Genomic DNA, 20,028 nt, shown 5'->3' with positions numbered 1-20,028 from the left:
TTTTGGAACTTGTTGAACATTTATGCACCTAATGAAGATGACCAGGAATTTATGCAGGACATTTTTTTTAAGATAGCGGACACACAGGGACACATTTTACTAGGGGGAGACTTTAATCTTGACCCATCAATAGATAAAACTGGGAAGACAACTATAAATAATAAAACAGCTAAATTTACATTGAATTCAATTCATGATACAGTATGAAGATAATTGATATATGGAGAAAACATCCAAAATAAAAAGATTATTCAAACAGACATAAAACCTATTCTCTGATTGATATGTTCTTGTCGGCTCAGATTCAGCGGAGAGTTCGATTTATTTAAAAAACAATAAAAAAAAATTAAAATAAAATTTAAAAAAAACGATTACAGGGCAGCACATTTAAGATATCTATCAGATTTTTATCAAACGTGAGAAAAACCGGATTGGCTCAAGATAGAACTATGTAAATTAGGAGAAAAGGTACCGGAACATTTATTCTATAAATGGGATGAGAAACTGGTGCAACACAACAATCTACCAATACTATATAAAAAAAAAAATGGAAGTGTGGCGGCACACATCCTCATGGCGAACCGGCCCCGCTTGTATCACCACGTGGCGGGGCAGCCATGGGGAAATGGTGTCGTCAGAGGTTTCTCTCCGACTCCAGCGTCCCTTCCAGCGCCCAACCTGGGCAGCGATTATGATGTCACAATGGACCAGGTGACTGAGCTCATGCTGCCCTTAAAGGGGCGTGCTGAATTTTAATAAAAACAGTCATTAATGACCCTCAACATGGTGGCTGTGTCTCTCTCACTGCTCACACCGCCGCAGAAGAGAATATATCTGGAGCAAAAGATTATCTGGTAATTATCTAATACCAAAAATGTTACTAGTGCAAAACCCATTAATACTTTTTGCAATAGACAATTTATTTTTTTTAACATTTGAACATTTAAAAGATAAATACGGAATATCACATGGTACAATATTTTCATACTCAGTTGAAAACTTATTTAAAAAGAAAAGTTGGGTACTAGCCTAAGATTACCTGAGAGTAGCTGCTATGAATACTTAATTACAGACCCTGAGATAGTAAAAAAGATTATTACAAACATGTATAGCAAATTGCAATACAAGGAAAATGATGAAGCAATGTATTAACCCAAACAAGGTTGGGGGAAAAAATATTTAAATATATGAATAAAGAATGAAACGTGGAAGGAACTATGTGCAGGTACCATGAGTAATACAATAAATACTCTGTTTCATATGATACAATACAATTGGCTACATCGATTATATGTTACACCTCAAAAGTTAAAAGAATGGAATCCAACAATATCAGACAGATCCTTCTGTTGTAAACAAGAAATTGGAACAACATTGCTTGCAATTTGGACATGTACAAAAGTGAAACATTTTTGGGAGGATTTAAACCTAATATTAAATAGAACCTTCCTGTTAAACAACATAGAAGATAAAGGATTCGGCCTAAAATTAGACAGGGCAGCAGCAGCAAAAAAAGTGCATAATGATAACTTGGAAAATGGAAGCAACCTTAAAAATACAACAGTGGTACATAGAAATGAACAAGTGTATTCCATTGGAAAAAATTACCTACAATCTAAAAGACAAGTTGAACAAGTTTGGGAACCATACATAGAATATATTAGAATCTGCAAATTTCAGACCCCCATCATTTAAAGTGATAAGATACAAGTACAAAAATATTTAAATATGAAACTTTGGATGACATAATTTCATTTTCTTTTGTGTTCTTCTATTGTTTGTTTATTTTTCTTCTTTCTCTCTTATTTCTTGCTTTAAGTTAGGGGGTGGGGAGGCTGGGAGGAAGGGGGAAAATGAAAATGTCACTGTGTATATTTTGACTATGAATATTTGTATATATTATTAACATAGTTCACAGTGAAGTAGTAAATAAAAAATTATTAAAAAAACAATCTAAGCTGGAGAAAACAGAGGAACGTCCCATTGGCCACTCTGTATTTGTGTTTTAATTGTTCAAAGGACATAAGAATTCCTTCCATGTAACAGTTCTTGAAATATCTTGTACTGTTGTCACAACATGAATTTAATATTCTATTGCCCATGTGTAGAGCTCGTCGAAAGAACCAAAGACTTGTTGATCCAAACCAAGGCTTTTATTAGCAAATGACAGGAGCTCTTCACAGGTGGCCGACCAGTCCGGAATGATCCGACCTGGCTAGGGACACAACCCTTTAAGGCCCAGACAGTAGGCGTGGCTAAGCTCTCAGCCAATCGCTGTAAGCACAGTCATTACACTCTAGATACTGTAACTATATACATTAGTGATAGGTCTGTACTATCACACCATGTTCATATTTACACATTGGTGATTTTATTGATATCCCTACTTTTTTTCCTATACATTTGTTAATTTCTTGCAACGTTCTTATCATATGTATTTGAATGGGGTTATCTGTCTTTTTCTTTAGTGATTTGAAACTCCATTTGTAGATAAAGTCCTTTGCTTCCCTTCCTCCATTGAGTACATTCCCATTTGAATCCAAGACGGGGGGGGGGGGGGGTGGGTGGGAGGGGGTGAAGAAGGCAGCAAGAAATCTAGCCTAGGCAGCAAGATAATTTTTTTTTTTTGAAATCTGGAAGTCTAAGTCCTCTTAGCCCTTAGTCCCAGGTCAGTTTTTTTCTAATTCAGTTCTTGGTACCTTATTATTCTATAGGAACTGTCTAATAGGTTGCTTAGTAGTTTAAAAAGTTTTTAGGTAATGGAATAGACAGTGATTGAAAAAGGTATTGCAGTCTTGGCATCAGTAAGTTTCTCCATTTCTGTAGGTCTCCTTCTACCTTCCCAAGATGAGGAATAATTTAATTTGTACAGATTTTGCAAGTTATTGTCGGTGATATTCCAAGATATTTTATTCTGTCCATCTTCCATTTCAATTTACTTCTTTTTGGTATTTGTCGTATGTAAAATTTATTAATGGCATTGTCTCACTTTGATCCATATTTGTTGCCTGATATTCTTCCATATTTTTCTAGTGTAATTTTTTTCAAAAATTTAGCTGGTTCTGATAGATACAATAGCACATCATCAACAAATGCACAGATTTTTGCATTCTTCTTGGCTGACTTTGAAGCCCTTTATATCTGAATCCCTTATTATGATCTCTTCCAGCAGTTCAATCCCTAAAATAAAAAGCACTGGGGATAGAAGGCATCCCTGTCTACTCAATTTACTGCTGACATTTGATTATTTGTTGTTGTTTTAGATTTTGGTTTATGGTGTAAAGTTTTTATCCAATTTATAAATGCTCTGGCATTCCAAATGGTTGAATGCTTTTGCTGCATCTAGGAATACTGTAAAACTTGGATTTCATTCAGATTTAGCCATGTGCATTATATTAAATAATCTTCCTAGGCTATTTGAGGAATGCCTTCCTTTAACTGCTTGAACTGTATCAGTTTTGGCAAGTATTGTCTTAACCCATTAGCCAATGCTTTCGCTAATATCTTATAATCAGCATTTAACAGGGATATTGGTCTGTAAGACAGTTTTTTGTGGGTCCCTCCTCTTTTTTTTTTGGTAACACTGTAATAATCATGGTTGAGAATGACTCCGGGAGGGTTTGTGTTTCCACAGCTTGGTCCAGGACATCCATTAAAAGGAGCATTAATAATTCTTTGTATTGTCTATAAAACTTGGGTGGAAATCCATCCTCTTCTGGTGATTTATTAGCTTGTATGGTGCCAAGGGCCTTTTTGATTTCTTCCCTTGTGAAGGGAGTATCTAATTTTATCTTTTCTCTCTATTCCAGCTTTGGAAGTTCAACATTCAGCAAAAATTCTTCCATTTCTTTCTCATCTTCTGTAATTCTGATTTGTGTAGTTTTGTAATATTTGTTCTTAAATATTTTTCCAGTCTGTACTGGCAGCAATTGTCATTGTCAATTTGAAGGGATTGTTCTGGCAAGTATTTGACGTTCCAGTGTTGTGGAGGCAAAACAAAGTTGATTTCGTAAGTATTTATAAAAAGTAATACAATCTGTTTAAAAACTGCTTACTTGAAAATATGGAGCCTTTACACTCTTAAATTTGGCTATAGGCAAGCTATCACCAGTCTTGAATGGAAGATGTATTCGGTTAAGTTACTCATGTTGTGATATATCAATTTGAATGTACCCTTGCTTTGGTTATGATAATGGAACCATACATCACATGAAAATAAGGTTCTTTACCCGAGCTGCATCTAACCATCCACGAGCAGCATCCAAGAGGAACCAATTTTATGAAACTATTTTACAATACTACTTAAAAACAAAACAAGATGAAATTTAACAGACTAAATGTCTTTGTACCGGAGAGTGAAATGGGAATGGTGCACTTTCGTTGAATAACTGTATTGTGTGTATGTGTGTGTTTGTATAATGACTGTAATCGTAGAATTATAATTCAACCAGTTAAGTACTTTTAAAAAATAAAAATCATGCAGTGCTCCAACATTATTTTGTTTTCTGCAGCTGATATGGATTGTGACATGCATTGCATCCATTGTTCTGGGTTTAGATTTTGGTATTTTAGGAGGTGTGTGCTTTGAACTTCTTACCGTTGTCTTCAGAGCCCAGTTGTAAGTATTTGATGAGCATTATATTATTGTATGTAAAGGTGTTATTTATTATACACTGCATTGAATCTTCATCTATAAAATTCAATGTTTATCTTTTAGCCCATTTTCTACTGGTCTAGGGAACGTACCAAACACTGACATTTACAAGAATTTGAAGAGATACAAAAATGTAAGAGTATTTAAATTGGTTTTTTTTCTGTGTGGCAAAACAAAATTTAAAATATTGTTCTAATGGAGAATATTTTTAATTGTGTTTCAACAGCTTGTTGAACCAAAAGGTTTGAAGATCTTCAAATTTTCTTCACCCTTGTTTTTTGGAAGTGTGGAGTATTTTAAAGAGAGACTCATTCACGTTGTGAGTATATTCTTTAATTGTATAGTATAGATCTCTTTATTTTTATTTGTTTTTCTTGCATTTTTATGAATCTATTCTTTTCAGGTTGGATTTGATCCAGTTCGAGTGTTCAATAAGCGAACTAAAGCATTGAAGAAGATTCAATCGCTTATAAAGAAGGGTCAATTAAGGGCAACAAAGGTAAAAACACCAAGTTTTATTTCTAAATGAGAAAACAAGGGCAAATGTTCCATAAACATGCAAGTAATAGTTGAATTTTTAAGACCAATTTTTAGGTTAAAATTTAAGAGGTCGACTAGTACACTTTTGACTGCGGTAAGTACCTGCATGGTACATGGATGTTGGGAGCTCGAATGGGTGAGAGGGATTCCAGGACTGGAAGATAAGTCTGCGTTCAGGATATTGGGCGCACAGTGGGCAGCGGGCAGGCAGCCAGAACCTAGGTGAGTGCCAGGGCCTAGGTGAGAATCCATGTTTGGGGTGCTGTGAGGTCAATTGGGTGGGTGCCAGGGCCCCAAGAGCTTGGATGGGTGAGTGGTTGGTGCATAAGGAGCTTGGATGGGCAGCCAGCTGGAGCCTAGGAAAGAATCGAGCATCAGGATCTTGGATGGGAGGGCTATTGGTGCTTGGGCAAGAGTCCATTGCAGGGGCGTTGAGAGCTCAGATGGGCAGTCGGCTGGGGCATTGGTGGCTTGGATAGGCTGGCAACCAGGGCCAAAAATAAGGGAGTCAACTTTTACACAGTATCAACTAATACATGTCTATATACAGTAAGTGCTTTAAAGTTTTTTTTTAAAATCTTCATTATCTTCAATGTTGCTACTACTCCTTGTGTTGCCTCTCTACAGAATATTTCTATGGCCCTAATCTGTTGTATCTCATACTTACCACAATAATTCTTCCAATGGCTTCATCTCAGTCTTGGCTGTCTTTTATTTATATATTTGTGCATCTGCCACTTCCTCTATCAATTACCAATGCTGACCATTTTTGGGTGAATCAGAATTCCCTCCCATTCAACTTCAAAATGAATATTTATGTTCTTTGCTGCCCATAATCACATCTATAAAATTGGTAAGGACTTGATGAAGGGTTTCAATCCAAAACATCAATAATTCCTTTCTCCCCCACTGATGCCACTCAATCTGCTGAGATTCTCCAGCAGATTTTATTTTAAATCAATGCATATTTTCTCTACATGGACAATACCAAATGCAGTTTCATCAATACCATGCACAATATTAGCAAGAATCCCAGGATTCTTTTGAGGGGAAAAAAAGCCAACACACCATTTAATTTTGTAATTATTGGTTTACTTTCTAAGTCTTGTGAACCATGACACCTAGATCTAGCTGAAAGCAGCCATCTGCTAGTCCTAATTCCTATCAAAGTGCACAACCTCACATCATCCTGGTATTACTGTAGCCTCTCATGTCTGTATTCTTTAGAAAGTACGTAAAAATAATTTTCCCTTGTTTGTTTAAGCTAGATAAATAACTAAGTTATTAGTTATCCAGCAGACATCTTTCAAAAATTTCTTTTCCATCTGTAGGAGGGGGTTATAACGGATGGAAGTGTTGCCAATGAGGGTTTTGAGGATGAAGGGGAATCCCAGGAAGAAGAAGTGCCAGATGTTCCAACAAAAGAAGTGGAAATCCAAGTTGACTGGAATTCTGAACTTCCAATCAAAATCCAGGTCCCCAAAGTTACAATTCACAGTCTTGTTTTTGATTTCAGTGCAGTGTCATTTATGGACATCGTTGGAGTCAGAAGCTTTAAAATGGTAAATAAATAAAAAAAATGTTACTTGTATCCAGTGTAAAAGTTTAGTTTAAAAATTAACAAAAAAATTACAAATACCATAACTTCCCACTAAGTATCTTGACAGGGAAAATGTTTGCGAAAAGGCTATCTCAAAATATTATTTATTAATGTAGACATGTATTTCCAGTGCTAATTTATAATTTAGATTTCTCGTGTTTGCTTTTTAAATCCATTGCATCTGAATGAATTTTAAATGTATTTCCTTGGATATTAAATTAGAATGATTCACTCCTAATTAAGTCATTTTCATAAAATATGGATGGTCAAATTAAAAGTTTTGAGTTCATTCATGTGTAGGAGCAGAGAAACATCTACTTGTATATGCAAGCTACATCTATCATAAACCTGAAGTTTACTACATAACAATTTTGTATTGCTGAGACTCTGGTAGGTGTGTGAATCGGATTTAGGGCCAACATGAAAAATCCTGAAGCCTCCACTTGCAACCCTTCAAGCATGAGGTGTTGTTGAGTCCCCTTGATGTTAAGCAATTTGAGGAAAGAACTCTTTCACCTCCTTGCTTCACTTTCCTGTTTCCGCATCTTCATCAAACCACCCCCCCCCCCCCTTAGCTTTTCATTTACATGCGTTATAACTAATGCATGTAGCCCAGTCTCTCAAAAATTCAGTCCTTTTTGTACCAGGTATAACAGTTGATGAGTAAATTAGTGTAGATTTTGAACATAGTAATCTCAATAAAAGTGTATTTTTCATTGTGTGCTATTGTATTGGAGTTCTATAACTTGTGAAAGAGCTTATTTGATTAACCTTCAGAGTCTTGAGTGTACAAGGTTCCCCACATATACCTTGTCTGCATTTTCCACTTTCAATATTTTTATTTCTCAAAAGGTACATATCTGCGTGTGAGAGCTATTAGTTTAGGTTTCAATCAACAATTAATTTGTTCTGGAAACACTAGTATTCCATAGAAGTCTTGTAAAGTTGAAGCTATGGTGTTTTAAGGTAGCACTGCTGACATGTAGATTATATTTATTACAGGTGGTCAGACAATTTCAACGAATAGGCATTAACGTTTATGTGGCAGCATATGAAGGTAATTGAATTTTGAACAAGAACTAAATTTTAACAAACAATGAAGAGTAAAAACAAAAATGTGTGTGATGAGCAAAAAATAATTTTTCTGATTTTTGCCAGAGACTCCTTGATGAACCACCAGCATTAGGATGCATACAAGCGAGTCCTAGATTTTGGCATGCCTTTTTCTGCTGCTGGCCTCTGTGTGGAATTTGTAACACTGTTTAAAATATGGCAATGAAGTATCAACTTGTTGCAATCCCCCAGTATGTTCATGCAATCTGTGAACCCATTCCAGTTGAATGGAGACTAGATGGCTGTTCCGAGGAAAAATGAAGTCCATTTTCAAATCTTCAATTTAAAAGTTTTGATATTTAATTTTGTAAATTTTTTTGTTAGAATTTGAATGCTTCAGAATCATATGCTAGAATAATTTGAATTTTCATACTTAATTATTAAAAATATTTTTGTCTATCTTTCATCCAGAACTTCACATTTCATGTCAGATTGCCCACAACAGTTTATTAGATTGGTTTAGTAGATAGGAATAATAATTATACCCAAAATTATTGCACTCCAAACTAGTGATAAATAGTTAATTTTAATTCCCATGATTCATGCATCTTTTCTTGGCAATCACTGATTTGTCAGCTATTTCTGAGGATTCATTTTTTGATGATATGGTTTGGTTTATAAAATATCAGACTTTTTAATTTGTAAAGGAAAGACATGCCTTGTAAATCAATTGTGTAATTACAAAATAATTATATATTTTGGTAAAAAATCAAAGTTGAGTGATTTTTTTTTGATCTTGTGAGCCTTCTAATTTTCAGATCACATTGTGAAGAAATTGGAGAAATGTGACTTTTTTGATGAAAATTTGAAAAAGGACATGTTTTACCTCACCATTCATGATGCTGTTGTTCACACACGCACACAAACTATGCACGAAGATGAACAAGATCCTATATTTGAGCAGGTAGGTGACAATTCTAGTCTGTTTATGACATATGTAATGTGCATGTAAGTTCAGAAAAGTTATTTGATTCACAGTCTAATCTCACTTCTCATTCTTACAAGTTTACTGGCTGCAGGCAATTCTTACACTGTGCACAGAATTTAACGTTTATGAAGTTCACCAGGCTTTGGTGCTTGAAAGGTAAATGGTTAGCGCTCAGGAGGGTTCTTGTCGGTTTTCAGAGAGAGATTTGTTGTTCACTGGACACCCTTGTAACCAGCCACTTCAGTCTCTTGCCAAAGAAACTTGCCCCATTGGGGTTTTCCAGGTAATAACCTCTTTCCTCAGGTCACCACAGAGTTCCTTTTTGTTTCTCTTATTTCAAGTGAAACATTAGACAGCCAGTCCTCATGTATGAACTACAATGGCTTTGACCAGGCTGAACTAAGTACTCTCAACCCATCTTCCAAATGGGATTTTTCCACAAGCTTGCCAGCTTGTCCTGTTCCAGTCCCAGCAGCTGCTGCTAACTGTTAAACTGCAGAACTGAATCCCCCACCCCACCCCACTCTCTCTCTCTCTCTCTCTCTCTCTCTCTCTCTCTCTGAGAAAACCTGTTTAACTCTCTCTGCTTGCAAAACCACATGACTCTCTTCGAACAGCAAGTTTCACTCCAGACAACCTGCGGCTCTGAGTTCTTTCATCTGTTGCCTTTTTGTAAACAACAATCCATTAGTGGGCACTCTCCAAAGCTTTTATGGGCTTTTGGTGCCAGCCTGTCTAGAATGAACAGAGCTCCAATATTTTAAATAAGATCTGTTTTGAAGTGTTTGTATGTAACCTACACTAAAAATCTGCCCCAATTTATCTCCCAAAAACATAATAATCTGTCACAAGAGCAACAGGCCCTTCTGACCCATAAACTCCTACCTGAACATATCCATTTGGAATAACTTCTAGAAAATAGAGACAAGGATTCTGTTTGCATGAAGGAAAAGACAAAAAATACTGCAGACTCTCTGGTTTGACTAGCCAGTGATATTTGTTGAGTGTTTGTATATTAACATTTTGAGGGAAGAAGAGAAATAAACTGAAGATAGGGAAGTGGCTGTTATGAATGGAGTTTAATATGTTGCAGATCAAACTCTTGGATGAAAATTACCAAGTTCATAATACATCCACTTGTGTGCAAAATCCTTTGTTGAAACTTTCCGATAAACAAGAGGGAGACGGAAAACCTGGTTGAATGGCGTACTGAGAAAAACCTCGCTTTCAAGAACCAAAACCAAGGAGCTGATTGTGGATATTAGGAGGGGAAAAGCAGAGGTACACAATCCACTGATCATTGGAAGATCAGAGGTGGAGAGGGCAAACAAATTTAAATTCCTAGGAGTCACTATCTTGGAGGATCTTTCCTAGACCAACACACAAATGTCACCACTTCAACTTTCTCAGGAGTTTGAAGAGATTTGGTATGACATTGAAAATCTTGACAAACTTCTATATATGTGTAATGAAAAGTATGCTGACTGACTGCATCAAATCCTGGTATGATGGCACCAATGTCAAGCCCTGGAGAGCAGCAGCAATCATCAAGAACCCACACCACCCAGGTCTCGCTGCTGCCATCAGGAAAGTGATATAGGTGCCACAGGACTTGTACCACCAGGTTTAGGAACAATTGCTACTACTCCACGATCAAACACAAACCAAATCAAAGACTCACTTAAGGACTCATACTTCGCATTTTATTAATTGATGTATATTTATTTTCTGTATTACACAGTCATTCTGCACTTTTTTTTTTGGTTTACATTTCTCTCTTTTGTGTACATATCTCTTCTTGAGTATCGTTTTTTTGTCAAAACTCTGCCTGGCTCATGGGAAAAGGATTCTCAGTGTTGTAAATGATGTCATGTGTGTACTCTTGACAATAAATCTGAACTTTGAATTTTTTAATCATTTCTAATTCATTAACGAGAACACAATCATCAAAATCTTTCTCAAAAAGTTGAGAGATGTCTGCCGCTACCAGTTCTTGTGTCGTTTGAAATAATTCAGAGGACCATTGTAATAATGTTGTGAGCTAAGTTTCTGATGTTGAGAATACTGGCCTTCTGCTATTACAAATGTTTAAGAGCCACCTGCGAGCATGATGGGGGGCAGGAAATATTCCGGTTACGCAGTGGGTAGAGAGGCATCTCAGAGTGTGATGATTGGTCACAAATGTTGCATTGTTACTTTCTGAAATGTAAATGGTAAGAAATGTTTATTCATATTCAATATCAATAACAAGATATTGTTGAATACCAACTTAATTTTGGGGGAAAACAGACATAAATTGCTAAACGGGTTTAGAATTAGCCCTTGCCAAAGGTAATAAACTATGTTTTGTTTCGTCGTGAGATCTTCTTCCCTTCATTACTGTTGTTATATGGCCAGATTTGATTAATTTGTTAACTGCTTTTCCTAAAAGATATCGCTCATGCAAGAATCAAACATACATTTGGAAGAAGTGCAGGTTCATGTGGAAGAACTAGAACATCAGAATCGGGTAAATAACCTGTTTTTCAGAAATGTTTTTCCTGTTACAGCTACCTTACTCTCAAACATCTCCTCAAGTATTCTGGGTGCCTTTTGCATTCCTTTTTATTTGAACATTTTTTGAATATCTGGTTTTATTCCCCCACCCCCCTCTCCCTTCCATGACACAAAATAACCAAAACAGAACACATTAACCATTTAAATAAAGAAATTTAACTTGTATGGAAAGGCAAAAATGCTTTTTTAACATAAAAAACAAGATGCCACTGACCAAGGACAAATAACAAATTAAAAAAGAAAAGAAAAACACATTAACCACAGGGTCTGTTGGAGCTCAACACCCGTCCTCCAGGTCTCTACTCATCTTGACTTAGCGTGATTGGAATGGAACCTCTCCACCCCATCCACTGCCCAGGAGTGGAAGGACGGGGGCAGGGAGGGGGGGGAGATAAGGTAGTGAAGCACAGGGGATTGCACTATATCCTTACACCTATGTTATGTAGGTATGGTTGCCAGATTTTAAAAAAAGCTTCATTTTTTTCCTTTATAAGTAACTTTCTCCAAGGGAACACATTTCCATATCCCAATGCCCAGATGAGAGTCTGACTTCCAGATGACTGCTTTGCACTTCCTGGCTACTGCCAGAATGATCAACACAAATTGGATTTGAAATTTGGACAGCTTGATGTTTCCCAACAGGAATAACTCTTTACCAATGATTTTCTCTTGGGTTTGACCTAGCTTTACCCAAAAGATCCTCCCAACCAGGTTGAGTGCACAAAGGTTCCTGTCTCCGTTCTCCACCTAAAGCATTGATCTGAAATTTCTGTTTTACCTTTATTCAATTCTGTGGCGTGAGGTATAGTTGAATAAAGTTGTACTGCACCAGTCTATTATCATGCTATCATGACACGGGTCCATCCAGCACTGTTCATCTATCGTAACACCCAGGTCCAACTCCTTTCTCTGCCTTGTCCTATGAAGCCCCGGTTTTGGGGCCTCCCCTTGGAACGGGGAACACATTGCCAATATAAACTTTTCTTTGTGACCCTCTTTGAATCAGAGTCTCCACGTCACTGCCCTCTGGTAGGGCCATGGTTGGACCAAATTTGTCCCTCAAGAAAGATCTTATCTGAAAGTAGCAAAAAAGTGTCCTATTTGACAAATCATATTTAATTCTTAACAGTCTGTGATCCCCTTTTGGCACCAGATGTCCAGGATCTTGTTATCAATAGTCAATGGTATTAAATTATTCTAGTCAGGGGATTTTTGGAGACAACCCCACCTTCTGGCCAATACATTGGTTAATTTTGTTCCACACATATAGTGTATGTTTTAGTAAGGGGTTGTCCTCCTTGCTAGATAACAACAATTTGGCATCCTACTTATAAATAAATTCTCCGGCTACTTTCTCACCAACCAATTTGTGTCCAGGATGGTGTACCTCTCCTGCCAAAGTGCGAGACGATCCACCTCGACTGGGCGGCCCAATAATATTTTTGAAATCTGATAATCTCAGTCCACCCAGACTATAGTCCCATGTTAATTTCTGCATGGAGACCATGGCTACCTTTTTGTTCCAATGGAATCTACTTACCTGTGTGTTGAGATTTTGAAAGGGTCTCCAGGGCAATGCTGCGGGCAAAGTCTGGAAAAGGTAGTGGATCCTCAGTATCACATTCATTTTTACACAAATGACCCTGCCTATCAATGTGATAGGCAATTCATCCACCTATTTAAGTTCTCTTTTTTTGAGCAAGGGGACATTATTAAGATTGTACAAATTTGATAAATTGTTGTCTACCAAGAGTTATTGACACAGTCTTAACTTTAATATCTCCAAGTGTCACTCCCTTAATCTCCACCTCAGAGAGAGACTCCTCCTTCCCTCATCATGATAAGAATCTCTGTTTTGCCCTACCACCGGGACAACGACAAGTCCTTACTCTCAGGTTTGCCACCAGAACTCTGGCCCGAACCATCTGTACATGCCAGATACGTATTCAAATCAGTCTTGGTTTCCTCACTGACTGGCTGGACTGTCACTTGTGGTGACATTTCCTCCAACGAAACCAAACCCTTCTGACACAAAAGACTGGAACACCTTCATATTACCAACAGGTCTGTAAATCCCTTGGTTTTCAGGTTTTTCAACTTTATGAATACAGGCAACAGGCGCTGCCTCCTTTCCTCTCTTTCTTCTGAACACGGACAATTTGCTATCACTTGTCTTGTGACCAGGCTTCCTACAATAGTAGCACTGGGGATCCGAAGGCTTTTTCTCTTTTCTTGGTTTTCTTCATCTTTTCCCCTAGCACTAATTCCCGATATGTTTTCTAACTTGCGTGGACATTCCACTGGAAGGTTTTTACTTGGCATAAATTCAACTCGCTTGAAGGCTCCACTTGACACGAACTTAACCCTGGGGTTTACAACATGCTCATCCGTTACTTCAGCCGATTCCTGCCAAGGTTCCAATCCTTCCTCAAATCTCCTTTGCCTCACTGTAGCTATAAAGTTCTCTAATTAAAGATTTTCTAACTCAGATTGCCTTTGTCTCTCGACCTCCTCTACCGCAAACATAATTCTAGCTCAACTCATTTTTGTTTCTCAACTTTGACCACCTCAAACCTCCTTTGCCTTTTGGCTTCCTTGCCTGCAAACCTATGTTTTGCTATCTCAACCCCGAATGTAAGTTTTTCTCTTTCATTCTTTCTTTGGCTTGGCTTCGCGGACGAAGATTTATGGAGGGGGTAAAAAGTCCACGTCAGCTGCAGACTTGTTTGTGGCTGACAAGTCCGATGCGGGACAGGCAGACACGGTTGCAGGGGAAAATTGGTTGGTTGGGGATGGGTGTTGGGTTTTTCCTCCTTTGCCTTTTGTCAGTGAGGTAGGCTCTGCGGTCTTCTTCAAAGGAGGTTGCTGCCCGCCAAACTGTGAGGCGCCAAGATGCACGGTTTGAGGCGATATCAGCCCACTGGCGGTGGTCCATGTGGCAGGCACCAAGAGATTTCTTTAGGCAGTCCTTGTACCTTTTCTTTGGTGCACCTCTGTCACGGTGGCCAGTGGAGAGCTCGCCATATAACACGATCTTGGGAAGGCGATGGTCCTCCATTCTGGAGACGTGACCCATCCAGCGCAGCTGGATCTTCAGCAGCGTGGACTCGATGCTGTCGACCTCTGCCATCTCGAGTACTTCGACGTTAGGGATGTAAGCGCTCCAATGGATGTTGAGGGTGGAGCGGAGACAACGCTGGTGGAAGCGTTCTAGGAGCCGTAGGTGGTGCCGGTAGGGGACCCATGATTCGGAGCCGAACAGGAGTGTGGGTATGACAACGGCTCTGTATACGCTTATCTTTGTGAGGTTTTTCAGTTGGTTGTTTTTCCAGACTCTTTTGTGTAGTCTTCCAAAGGCGCTATTTGCCTTGGCGAGTCTGTTGTCTATCTCATTGTCGATCCTTGCATCTGATGAAATGGTGCAGCCGAGATAGGTAAACTGGTTGACCGTTTTGAGTTTTGTGTGCCCGATGGAGATGTGGGGGGGCTGGTAATCATGGTGGGGAGCTGGCTGATGGAGGACCTCAGTTTTCTTCAGGCTGACTTCCAGGCCAAACATTTTGGCAGTTTCCGCAAAGCAGGACGTCAAGCGCTGAAGAGCTGGCTCTGAATGGGCAACTAAAGCGGCATCGTCTGCAAAGAGTAGTTCACGGACAAGTTTCTCTTGTGTCTTGGTGTGAGCTTGCAGGCGCCTCAGATTGAAGAGACTGCCATCCGTGCGGTACCGGATGTAAACAGCGTCTTCATTGTTGGGGTCTTTCATGGCTTGGTTCAGCATCATGCTGAAGAAGATTGAAAAGAGGGTTGGTGCGAGAACACAGCCTTGCTTCACGCCATTGTTAATGGAGAAGGGTTCAGAGAGCTCATTGCTGTATCTGACCCGACCTTGTTGGTTTTCGTGCAGTTGGAATATCATGTTGAGGAACTTTGGGGGACATCCGATGCGCTCTAGTATTTGCCAAAGCCCTTTCCTGCTCACGGTGTCGAAGGCTTTGGTGAGGTCAACAAAGGTGATGTAGAGTCCTTTGTTTTGTTCTCTGCATTTTTCTTGGAGCTGTCTGAGGGCAAAGACCATAATAAAGCCCTATAAATTCCCAAATCACTGCCTTTTTCATCGATTGTTTTACCGCAAGTTCCAGCATTTGTGCGATGGTCAACAATTTGCTCTTTTTCGACCCCTGGAAATCTGCAAGAGTGGGCGATCCCAAGAACTTATCAATCTCCATCACTGCTATCGTTTCACACACAAGCCTTTAATTTGGCTTAAAAATAAATTCTAATCAATCAAATTGACAATTAATTGATCACTTGGCCCCCAATTTGGTGTGATCCCAGAAGAGTCCCAATTTGTTACATACACGACAGCAGCGATAAAGAATCAACAATTATATAACACCTACTCAATTAACTTAAATAAACGTAACTAAATTTATATACAGTTATCTAACATAAACTCTTAACTATGCATGAATATATTGGTGTGTGTGTGGAACACATTAAGCCACCACAGCTCAAGGCTTAATTCTTAGAAAGCAGTTTAAGTTCAGTTTCAGAAATTCATTGATGACACGTGACTGACAAGCTTTAGAGGATTGAGACACAGGCCTTAGATGCATGGGACACATAGGTTTTAAGATGGTTGAGAAAGATATGCCTTTAATGGATGCGACACCAAGGCTTTAAGATGAAGTTAGCAGTTCCTGAAGTGGGTGAAAGTCCGGGGAGACAGAATGTTGACTACTCACAACACCCTTGTTGCGGGATTTCAGAGACACTTTTTAATTACTCTTTTGTGGGTCAGTTGAGTAGGGTCCATTGTTTGTTCTGCAACTTTAAAACCCTTTTTTGGGTCAGTCGAAGTGGTCTCTATAAGCAAAAGGAGGACATCTGACATTCTGTCTTTAACTACACAATGAGGCTAAGTGAGTTCCTCATTCTCGCAAAGGAGTTTGAAGAGCTGTTGACTCTTGTGCCTGCTTCTTTAAATGGACTCTTAAACAAAATGTGTACTGTCCTTTCAAGAAGCTGGTCCCATGGTCTCTGCCCCTTTCTTCTCCAGGGCTGTTCCCTTTCACTCTGCAAATGTATCAACTTTTTGGAACATGCTGTCTTCGAAACCTGCTGCTAGTTTACAGTCACTTTCCAAACCCTACAGGCTTTTTACTAAATCTCCTAAAGAGACAGTCCCACACAAAATGAACTGAAAAATGGGAAAACATCAAGCCTTAAATACACCCAACAGCCTGGACCCCAAGGTTACCCATGGCAGCAAATTCTAGAGGTTCACCACCCTCTGGCTAAATAAATTCCTCTACAACTTTGTTTTAAATGGGTGCCTTTCAATCCTAAATTGTGCTGCCTTGCCCTTGACTCCTCTATCATGTGACAGACTCAGAGGCTCAGTTGAGATTCCTGCTTCTGATTAAATTGGGCTTTGTTAAGTTGGTCGACAATGTATCCTGGGCGAGGAAGAGGAAAATTATCCGCTGTTGTTCCTGTGCTTCAGTACCTATTTGGGTTAGTGCACAATGACTGGTCGAGGCAGGACTGTGGTGCCCTTGCAATTAAACTGTGCAATTTAACCCAAAAAAAACACTCACTCAGTCAGTTACCATAAGGCAGATAGTATCTATAGTGTCAAACTCCTGTATCGCCTGTAAATCTACCACACACACACAGAAAAAAAAAATGCAAATCTGTAATTTTAAAAAGCAAGTACTGGAAGTACTCAGCAGGTCAGGAAGCATCTATGGAGAGAGTCGCAGGGTTGATACTTCACTTCGATGATCTTTCACACTGCTTTTTACTTTGTCATTTTACCATTAATGCACAAAATCTAAAGTGCACACGCATCCATTTCTAACTTGAGATCATGTGAACAAGCACAGTGTTTGTCACCAACTTGTTCGCCAAAAATGCAGATGGTCCCATCTGATCACTTGTGATTAGTGACCAATTTACTGGATTAGATTATTTGGGAAAACTTCGAGTCAACCTTAAGACATTGTTCTAAATGTTGCATTTCTTCACATTTTATATTTTCTTTTTTAATTGATCCAATTTAAATTGCTGGTTCTGAAATAAAACTATCCTTTATTTCAAATATTTCTCTGCAGGACCATGTTGGATTCAGCAATTAAAACCCAGTGATCCAGATGATCTTGAACACAACGAATTTTCAAGGTGCATGTATCTGATGGCTGTTCAGTAACCTGTTATGAATTACCATTTTTATTAGTAGTAAATCACAAAATTCTGTAGACACCGTGGTTGAAGTAAAAATACAAAATGCCAGAGAAGCTCAGCAGATCGAACAGTGCCCTTTATGTAGCAAAGACAAAGATACAGAATTGATATTTCAGGCTTGAGCCATTCATCAAAGTATGAGAAAATGCTGGCAAGCATCTGAACGAAAGAGTTGGGGGGAGGGGACATGCCCCCCATCTTTTCAGTGACTTCAGATTCAGTGAACCGGATCATCTCATCTTCACGATGCATGTTCAATCCCTTTTTAACTATTTCCCACACAGAAGGTCTGAAAGCACTTTTCTTCTTCCTGGACCAAAGACCCGCCCAGTCACCCTGTACCACTACCCTCCTCACTCTAAATAACTTCTCCTTTAACTCATCCCACTTCCTTCAAATCAAAGGAGTAGCCAAGGGTACACACATGGGTCCCAGCTATGCCTGCCTGTTTGTTGGCTTCGTGGAGCATTCCACACTGCAAACTGACATAGGCAAGAAACAGCCCCTCCACCAACTCTTCCTCCAGTATATTGATGACTACATCATGGCTGCCTCATGTACCCACGATGAGCTCATCAGCTTCCACCCTGATCTCAAACTCATCTGTTCCATCTCTGATAACACTTTCCCCTTTCTGGATCTTTCTGCCTCCATCTCGGGAGATGAGCTTTTCAGACACACACACACACTGCAAACCCTTTAACTCCAACAACTGGACAACACTTCCTCTCAACCAATCCCCTGCAAGGATTCCATCCCCTCTCTCAATCTCTCTGTCTCTGCTGCATCTGTTCCCAAGATGAGGTCTTCCAGTTCAGAGGTTCTGAAATGTCTGCCTTCTTCACAAACGTGTCTTCCCCTCCACCATCTCCTCCATATCCTGCTCATCTGCCCTGGTCCCCTCTGCTCCTAAATGCAACAAACAGAATTCCCCTCATCCTCACCTACCACCCCACCAGCCTCCATATCCAACACATCATCCACCAGAATTTTTGGCACTTACTACAGGATCCCACCATCAGATGCATTTTTCCCTCACCCCTCTCTGCCTTCCGCAGAGACCGCTCCCTCTGCAATTCTCTCGTACACTCATCCCTCCCCACCCATCACACCCCTGGTACTTTCCCCTGTGCCCGAAGAAGGCACAATACTTGCGCCCACACCTCCTCCCTCACCACAGTCTGGGGCCCCAAATAGGCCTTTCACATGAAGCAACCCTTATTTACTGCATCCGGTCCACCTTTTACGGCACTCGCTCAGCACCTCCGCTCCATTCGCAACCATGCTGACCTCCCAGTGGCCAACCAATTCTGGGACACACCTCTTCACTCACATGTCAGTCCATGGCCTTGTATATTGTCCCACCCTGACCACCCGCAGATTGGAGAAACAACACCTTTATTTCTGGCTGGGCGCCGTCCAGTCACAAGACATGAACATTGACTTTACTACTTTCCATTACCCATGGGCCAGCAAAGCAGTTGCCTCAAATATTCAAGACCTTGAATTCTCTCTAACCAACCCATAATTGAATTCCTTAGAGACTATGTTGTGCGCTGTTAGACAAAGACTTCCACAGAGCCAGGCTGGCTGTAGCTGCAGTAACTCTGAGAGAGACTTCTGAGGCCAGCGCAGGCTTGTATCCCGGACGGTGGTTGACACCTGACCGGGTGGAGCTTGATCCATTCAAGTTGACTGATTGACAGCCAGCCAGGTGTAGTCCTGTCCCCCTTATATTCCTGCAGGGACAGAGGTTGCCCCCTGCAGGAGGTTGGTGGTGTACCACCACAGACTTAAAACCAGTTCAAATGGGCAAATCATTTAAAATGATGGGTATGAACTGAAGATGATGAAAGATTTTAACAAGTTTGTGATTGTAGATTTGAAAAATAAAAGTAAATTATCAACAAATTGTGCATTTGACAAGTGAATGGGAACATTTTTTCTTTTTTAAAATATTGTTATTTATATTCAAAAGAAAAAAATGAACAATACAAGTGGCATAATCTTGGAGAGAAAGGCAGCACTGTGCCAAAATTCCAAATCAACACTGACTTTTAAGATTATGAGAGTAGCCCCATATCATTTGGAATATGATATCTAATTTTTTCCAAGTTTAAACAAGATATAATATTCCTTAACCATTGTGCATGTGTAGGTGAAATATTGTTTTTCCAATTAATCAAAATTGCATGTCTGGCCATTAATGAAGAAAAGGATAAAATGCGACATTGTATTGAGGTTAGTATTACATTATCGTCACAAAGTATTTCTAAAAGAGCCATTATTGGGTTAGGTTCCAAATTTAATTTAAATATAACCAGTAGAGTTTGAAAAACTACCTTCCAAATTTTTTCTAAGTGCGGGCAGGTCCAGAACATGAATTAAAAA

General features: G+C 39.3%; 1 protein-coding gene across 2 annotated transcripts in view; it reads left to right on the top strand.

Annotated features, from left to right (window-relative positions):
- LOC138748772 (pendrin-like) overlaps nt 1–19,548 on the top strand; it is a 49,911-nt gene extending 30,363 nt beyond the window's left edge. Inside the window, exons 11-20 of one of the 2 annotated variants that reach the window (XM_069909485.1) lie at nt 3,914–4,009; nt 4,512–4,618; nt 4,718–4,787; nt 4,881–4,973; nt 5,058–5,153; nt 6,526–6,756; nt 7,797–7,851; nt 8,666–8,811; nt 11,267–11,344; nt 17,508–19,548. In XM_069909485.1, coding sequence (XP_069765586.1) covers nt 3,914–4,009; nt 4,512–4,618; nt 4,718–4,787; nt 4,881–4,973; nt 5,058–5,153; nt 6,526–6,756; nt 7,797–7,851; nt 8,666–8,811; nt 11,267–11,344; nt 17,508–17,531 — 996 coding nt within the window. In that variant the 3' untranslated portion in view covers nt 17,532–19,548. Of the gene's footprint in view, nt 1–3,913; nt 4,010–4,511; nt 4,619–4,717; nt 4,788–4,880; nt 4,974–5,057; nt 5,154–6,525; nt 6,757–7,796; nt 7,852–8,665; nt 8,812–9,928; nt 10,839–11,266; nt 11,345–17,507 lie in introns of those variants that run through there. The other variant, XM_069909484.1, reaches the window with a different exon arrangement.
- The last annotated feature ends 480 nt before the right edge of the window (nt 19,549–20,028 follow it).

This window comes from Narcine bancroftii, chromosome 13 (genome assembly GCF_036971445.1).
Source record: "Narcine bancroftii isolate sNarBan1 chromosome 13, sNarBan1.hap1, whole genome shotgun sequence".
NCBI classification, from domain to species: Eukaryota; Metazoa; Chordata; class Chondrichthyes; order Torpediniformes; family Narcinidae; genus Narcine; species Narcine bancroftii.
The sequence above is the reverse complement of the archived record's forward strand: the minus strand, read 5'-3'. Positions and strand labels throughout refer to the sequence as shown.